We start from the raw sequence: 7,955 nt of genomic DNA on the forward strand, positions 1-7,955 counted from the left end.
TCTAAGAGGGTGCCCATGGTTACGGATTTAGGGTTGTACCTGGTAGGTTCCTTGATAATTTGTGTGAGATTGAGGGCATCTAGCTTAGATTGTAGGACTGCCGGGGTGTTAAGCATGTCCCAGTTTTGGTCACCTAACAGTACGAATTCTGAAGATAGATGGGGGGCTATCAATTCACGTATGGTGTCCAGGGCAAAGCTGGGGGCTGAAGGTGGTCTTTAACAAGCAGCAACGGTGAGAGACTTGTTTCTGGAAAGGTGAATTTTTTAAAGTAGAAGCTTGAATTGTTTTGGCACAGACCAGGATAGTATGACAGAACTCTGCAGGCTATCTCTGCAGTAGATTGCAACTCCGCCCCCTTTGGCAGTTCTATCTTGTCGGAAAATGTTATGGTTAGGGATGGAAATTTCATGATTTTTGGTGGCCTTCCTAAGCCAGGATTCAGACATGGCAAGGACATCTGGGTTGGCAGAGAGTGCTAAAGCAGTGAGGCTTCTAATGTTAACATGCATGAAACCAAGGCTTTTACGGTTACAGAAGTCAACAAATGAGAGCGCCTGGGGAATGGGAGGGGAGCTAAGTGCTGCAGGGCCTGGGTTAACCTCTACATCACCAGAGGAACAGAGGAGGAGTAGGATAAGGGTTCGGCTATAAGAACTGTTTGTCTAGTGCGTTCGGAACAGAGAGTAGAAGGAGCAGGTTTCTGGGCGCGAAAGAATAGATTCATGTCCTAATGTACTGACAAGGGTATGGTAGGATGTGAATACAGTGGAGGTTAACCTAGGCATTGAGTGACGATGAGACTCTTCCTAGAGCTGGCCACCCGGCCAAACTGAGCAATCGGGGGACAAGGGCCTTGGTCAGAGAGGTGGCCAAGAACCAGATGGTCCCTCTGACAGAGCTCCAGAGTTCCTCTGTGGAGATGGGAGAACCTTCCAGAAGGACAACCATCTCTGCAGCACTCCACCAATCAGGCCTTTATGGTAGAGTGGCCAGACGAAAGCCACTCCTCAGGAAAAGGCCCATGACAGCCTGCTTAGAGTTTGCCAAAAGGCACCTAAAGACTCAGACCATGAAAAACAAGATTCTTTGGTCTGATGTAACCAAGATTGATCTCTTTGGCCTGAATGCCAAGCGTCACGTCTGGAGGAAATGTGGCACCATCCCTACGGTGAAGCATGTTGGTGGCAGCAACTTGCTGTGGGGATGTTTTCAGGGACTGGGAGACTAGTCAGGATCGAGGGAAAGATGAACAGAGCAAAGTACAGAGATCCTTGGAAACTTGCTCAGGACCTCAGACTGAGACGAAGGTTCATCTTCCAACATGACAACAACCCTAAGCACACAGCCAAGACCACGCAGGAGTGGATTCGGGACAAGTCTCTAAATGTCCTTGAGTGGCCCAGCCAGAGCCCAGACTTGAACCCTATCAAACATCTCTGGAGAGACCTGAAAATAGCTGTGCAGCGACGCTCCCCATCCAACCTGACAGAACTTGAGAGGATCTGCAGAGGAAAATGGGAGAAATTCCCCAAATACAGGTGTGCCAAGCTTGTAGCTTCATACTCAAGAAGAATAGTGGCCGTAATCGCTGCCAAAGGTGCTTCAATAACGTCCTGAGTAAAGGGTGTGAATAATTATGTAAATGTGATTTTACATTTATTTTTAATACATTTCCAAAAATGTCTAAACCTGTTTTTGCTTTGTCATTATGGGGTATTGTGTGTAGATTTATGAAGGGGGGAAAAAACTATTTTAATCAATTTTAGTAGAAGGCTGGAACATAACAAAATGTGGCTTCAAAGACATTAACACTTGTAGGCTATAACAAATGAGCATTGTCTTGCAGTGACAGAACGATAATTGAGGAATTGCAAATAATGAATGATTACCTAGTTGGGCTAACAATTTTTTTTTTTATTTTTTTTTTTTTACTTCTTGAGGTAGACCTACATCATCATCCTCTGCCTCCATCCCTACCTTTAGCCTGCTCTGATGATTTTCATATAAGCATTGTAGGCTACTCGACTGTGTCCAGAAAATGTCTAACTGCCCACAAACTGAATAGCCTTATTCTAGCTGGCTACTCGACAGCGATGCTGTCCATTCAGCCACACCCCATGGAGCTCCACTATGCCTACCTGTACCGAGGCGCTGTCCATTCAGCGGTGCTGAATCACAGGCACGTCCTTAATGTGTCGATTTTTCTTCATTTCTTGGTGGAGTTTGTTTGTCTTTGTGTCCTTCCCGGTTATAGGCCTTAGGTCATTCCTTTGTGTGCCTTTTTATTTCAATGCATGTATAGGATTTATCTGGCATAGTTTGCATTCGCAGTCAGCTGTTTTATGCTCTGGTTAATTTCACATTGATGTCGGTATTTAAAGTGGGCATCGATAGCCTGTATTTTGCATCTGTCATTTTGCAGTGTATGCACTGCTCCACAAGTAGGCTAAATGAGTCAATGTAGCCTACAGTATGTATGATGAGTTTTGAGTAGTACGTTGTACAGGCCATTCCGCAGGCCTTGAAACCAAATACACTGCTCAAAAAAATAAAGGGAACACTTAAACAACACAATGTAACTCCAAGTCAATCACACTTCTGTGAAATCAAACTGTCCACTTAGGAACCAACATTGATTGACAATAAATTTCACATGTTGTTGTGCAAATGGAATAGACAACCGGTGGAAATTGTAGGCAATTAGCAAGACACCCCCAATAAAGGAGTGGTTCTGCAGGTGGAGACCACAGACCACTTCTCAGTTCCTATGCTTCCTGGCTGATGTTTTGGTCACTTTTGAATGCTGGCGGTGCTTTCACTCTAGTGGTAGCATGAGACGGAGTCTACAACCCACACAAGTGGCTCAGGTAGTGCAGCTCATCCAGGATGGCACATCAATGCGAGCTGTGGCAAGAAGGTTTGCTGTGTCTGTCAGTGTAGTGTCCAGAGCATGGAGGCGCTACCAGGAGACAGGCCAGTACATCAGGAGACGTGGAGGAGGCCGTAGGAGGGCAACAACCCAGCAGCAGGACCGCTACCTTCGCATTTGTGCAAGGAGGAGCAGGAGGAGCACTGCCAGAGCCCTGCAAAATGACCTCCAGCAGGCCACAAATGTGAATGTTTCTGACCGTTTGAGCAGACACAGACTCCATGAGGGTGGTATGTGGGCCCGACGTCCACAGGTGGTGGTTGTGCTTACAGCCCAACACCGTGCAGGCGTTTTGGCATTTGCTAGAGAACACCAAGATTGGCAAATTCGCCACTGGAGCCCTGTGCTCTTCACAGATGAAAGCAGGTTCACACTGAGCACATGTGACCGAGTCTGGAGACGCCGTGAAGAACGTTCTGCTGCCTGCAACATCCTCCAGCATGACCGGTTTGGCGGTGGGTCAGTCATGGTGTGGGGTGGCATTTCTTTGGGGGGCCGCACAGCCCTCCATGTGCTCGCCAGAGGTAGCCTGACTGCCATTAGGTACCAAGGTGAGATCCTCAGACCCCTTGTGAGACCATATGCTGGTGCGGTTGGCCCTGGGTTCCTCCTAATGCAAGACAATGCTAGACCTCATGTGGCTGGAGTGTGTCAGCAGTTCCTGCAAGAGGAAGGCATTGATGCTATGGACTGGCCCGCCCGTTCCCCAGACCTGAATCCAATTGAGCACATCTGGGACATCATGTCTCGCTCCATCCACCAAAGCCACGTTGCACCACAGACTGTCCAGGAGTTGGCGGATGCTTTAGTCCAGGTCTGGGAGGAGATCCCTCCGCCACTTCATCAGGAGCATGCCCAGGCGTTGTAGGGAGGTCATACAGGCACGTGGAGGCCACACACACTACTGAGCCTCATTTTGACTTGTTTTAAGGACATTACATCAGAGTTGGATCAGCCTGTAGTGTGGTTTCCCACTTTAATTTTGAGTGTGACTCCAAATCCAGACCTCCATGGGTTGATAAATTGGATTTCCATTGATTATTTTTGTGTGATTTTGTTGTCAGCACATTCAACTATGTAAAGAAAAAAGTATTTAATAAGATTATTTCATTCATTCAGATCTAGGATGTGTTATTTTAGTGTTCCCTTTATTTTTTTGAGCAGTATATAAAGCTCATATTGGGGTGATAATGTCTGGGGGACATTTTGTTTTTGCTGTTCTCCAAATAATAGCATTTTAGAGTTTTTTTTAAAAGTTGTGTAGAAGTACAGTAAATGAGCTTCAACTGGTGGATGTATTTCTACACCCCACTCTGCCATACCTGAGGTTTTGCCGAACTGACACCACTGCCACCCCAAACACAGCAACCCCATCCCCAAACTACTTCCTGCGGCTATGTAGAGGACACCATTTCAGTTACTGTTGAATTATATTCATTTACGACAACCTCGTCTTGTTTTCTCCTCTTCCTCCCACCAGGAGGCGGCTTCCTGCAAAAGAGTGCCAAGCTGTTCTTCCGCCGGCGCCGCCAGTGCAAAGACCCGGGTATGAGCCAGTCGCACAACGACCTGGTGTACCTGGAGCAACCTGTGACGGTGGACCGAGAGAAACGCACGGCCACTTTCAGCCGGATGTTGAACCGCAAGCTGCTGCCCAAGAGCAAGAGCAAAGCCAACGGCTCCACAACCCAGACACCCACTCCCACCCTGGAGGAACAACACGCAGCCTGACTCCCCCTCCGATAGTTCTGGAGCCCCCCACGCCGCCATTCCTACCGCCTCTAACCCTTTCCTCAATCCTCCAGCCCCCCACTCCACCACCCCTACCACCCACTTCTTCCCCTCCTCTAGTCCTCCAGCCCCCCACTCCACCACCCCTACCACCCACTTCTTCCCCTCCTCTAGTCCTCCAGCACCCCCACTCCACCACCCCTACCACCCACTTCTTCCCCTCCTCTAGTCCTCCAGCCCCCCACTCCACCACCCCTACCACCCGCTTCTTCCCCTCCTCTAGTCCTCCAGCCCCCCACTCTACCACCCGCTTCTTCCCCTCCTCTAGGCCTCCAGCCCCCCACTCCACCACCCGCTTCTTCCCCTCCTCTAGGCCTCCAGCCCCCCACTCCACCACCCCTACCACCCGCTTCTTCCCCTCTAGGCCTCCAGCCCCCCACTCCACCATCCCTACCACCCGCTTCTTCCCCTCCTCTAGTCCTCCAGCCCCCCGCTCCACCATCCCTACCACCCGCTTCTTCCCCTCCTCTAGTCCTCCAGCCCCCCGCTCCACCACCCCTACCACCCGCTTCTTCCCCTCCTCTAGTCCTCCAGCCCCCCGCTCCACCACCCCTACCACCCGCTTCTTCCCCTCTAGTCCTCCAGCCTCCCGCTTCACCACCCCTACCACCCGCTTCTTCCCCTCCTCTAGTCCTCCAGCCCCCCGCTCCACCACCCCTACCACCCGCTTCTTCCCCTCCTCTAGTCCTCCAGCCCCCCGCTCCACCACCCCTACCACCCGCTTCTTCCCCTCCTCTAGTCCTCCAGCCCCCCGCTCCACCACCCCTACCACCCGCTTCTTCCCCTCCTCTAGTCCTCCAGCCCCCCGCTCCACCACCCCTACCACCCGCTTCTTCCCCTCCTCTAGTCCTCCAGCCTCCCGCTCCACCACCCTACCACCCGCTTCTTCCCCTCCTCTAGTCCTCCAGCCCCCCGCTCCACCACCCCTACCACCTGCTTCTTCCCCTCCTCTAGTCCTCCGGCCTCCCGCTCTACCACCCCTACCACCCGCTTCTTCCCCTCCTCTAGTCCTCCAGCCCCCCGCTCCACCACCCCTACCACCCGCTTCTTCTCCTCTAGTCCTCCAGCCTCCCGCTCCACCACCCCTGCCACCCGCTTCTTCTCCTCTAGTCCTCCAGCCTCCCGCTCCACCACCCCTGCCACCCGCTTCTTCCCCTCTAGGCCTCCAGCCCCCCGCTCCACCACCCCTACCACCCGCTTCTTCCCCTCCTCTAGGCCTCCAGCCCCCCGCTCCACCACCCCTACCACCCGCTTCTTCCCCTCCTCTAGGCCTCCAGCCCCCCGCTCCACCACCCCTACCACCCGCTTCTTCCCCTCCTCTAGGCCTCCAGCCCCCCGCTCCACCACCCCTACCACCCGCTTCTTCCCCTCCTCTAGTCCTCCAGCCCCCCGCTCCACCACCCCTACCACCCGCTTCTTCCCCTCCTCTAGTCCTCCAGCCCCCTGCTCCACCACCCCTACGACCCGCTTATTCCCCTCCTCTAGGCCTCCAGCCCCCCGCTCCACCACCCCTACCACCCGCTTCTTCCACTCCTCCAGTTCTACAGCCCCCCACTCTACCACCCGCTTTTTCCCCTCTTCTAGTCCTCCAGCCCCCCACTCCACCACCCCTACCACCCGCTTCTTCCACTCCTCCAGTTCTACAGCCCCCCGCTCCACCACCCCTACCACCCGCTTCTTCCCCTCCTCAAGTCCTCCAGCTCCCCATGCCGCCTCCACCTCTACCACCTTGCACTGACTGAGAGATCCCACTTCCCGATCCGTGAATCATACACTACTAGTTGAGGAAACATTGTCTTTATCTCCCTTCCTCCTGCTCTTCCTTCACCGTCACCTTTTTTTGAAGCAGAAATATTTGACAGGGAGTATATCTGTTTGGGTGATGCTAATTTGAATGACTTTCACCTTCATGCCATTTCATGAGATCATTTTTTCGTTTGATTTAAGTTGACCTTTTTTTTGCAACATTATTGAAACATTCTGTATTTGTGGCCTTCGAAACCATGAGAAGAACTACTGGTGGCCAACCTGGACCCTCGTCCAATCTGAGGGTAGTCAGGGCAACCTGATGGGATCTGATGGAAGGTGGACCAGAGGAGAAAAGAATGGTGTTGACAACTCCACTAATATCATATTTTTTGCCCTCAGAACAGCCTCAATTCGTCGGGACATGGACTCTGCAATGTGTCGAAAGCGTTCCACAGGGATGCTGGCCTATGTTGACTCCATTGCTTCCCACAGTTGTCAAGTTGGCTGGATGTCCTTTGGGTGGTTGAGCATTCTTGATACACACAGGAAACTTTTGAAAAAGAAACACCCAGCAGCGTTGCAGTTCTTGACACAAACCGGTGCGTATGGCACCTACTACGATACCCCGTTCAAAGGCACTTAAATGTTTTTTCTTGCCCATTCACCTTCAGAATAGCACACATACACAATGCATGTCTCAATTCCCTCAAAGCTTAAAAATCATTCTTTAACCCGTCTCTGCTTCTTCATCTACACTGATTTGAATTTGATTTAACAAGTGATATAAATAAGGGATCATAGCTTTCAACTGGATTCACCTGGTCAGTCTGTCATGGAAAGAGCAAAAGTTCTTAGTGTTTCTTCAGTCAGTGTATAGAAATAGCAAGCAGCTTATGTACTGTAGGCCCTATGTGATTGAGATAGGTGTTTGATGTGTTGTCAAGGGAACCAGTCTGTTCCACTAAGGTTGATACTAGTGGGAGATGATAAAGCCTAACATTGTAATACAAGACATCTTATCTAAAATAAATTCACATGCAAACCTCAAAGCTACTGTGAAAATCATATGCTAGACTAAACATTTCAGTTAAGTTATGACAGTATTGTAAATAACACATCTAAAGAGGTAAATGTCATTCATCCGTTACCTGACACTGAAACCATTTTGGAAAGACCAAAATTAGTTTTTAATATATAATTCATTGCGTTTTGTATTGTCCACTATAAACACTATTTCAAAACAGTGCAGTGACATCATGGAGAAGATGAATTTATTTTTTATATATTAACATTTTTGAATGTTTTTTGTATTATCACTTTTCTTTTATAAGCTATTGCAGTGTTTTTAAAATTATATGCAATTTCTTGTCGTCTTCTGACCTAAAGATGCCCTCTTTACACTACAACTCTGTCTGGGGTTGGTGAAGTGGTAACTAGAACCCCAATGATCTCATATGCTGAGAGAGGGAAAGTGATACTACCC

At 50.2% G+C, this 7,955-nt stretch overlaps 1 protein-coding gene across 3 annotated transcripts in view; it reads left to right on the forward strand.

The window, feature by feature from the left end:
* The window catches only part of c2cd2 (C2 calcium dependent domain containing 2), a 28,974-nt gene extending 24,176 nt beyond the window's left edge, over window positions 1–4,798 (forward strand). For all 3 annotated transcript variants that reach the window (XM_045717110.2, XM_045717109.2, XM_014197354.3), the window contains one exon: window positions 4,413–4,798. In XM_045717110.2, coding sequence (XP_045573066.1) covers window positions 4,413–4,663 — 251 coding nt within the window. In that variant the 3' untranslated portion in view covers window positions 4,664–4,798. The remainder of the gene's footprint in view (window positions 1–4,412) is intronic.
* Window positions 4,799–7,955: the final 3,157 nt, after the last annotated feature.

The sequence above is a fragment of the Salmo salar genome, chromosome 04 (assembly GCF_965601325.2).
Source record: "Salmo salar chromosome 04, fSalSal1, whole genome shotgun sequence".
Taxonomy (NCBI): Eukaryota; Metazoa; Chordata; class Actinopteri; order Salmoniformes; family Salmonidae; genus Salmo; species Salmo salar.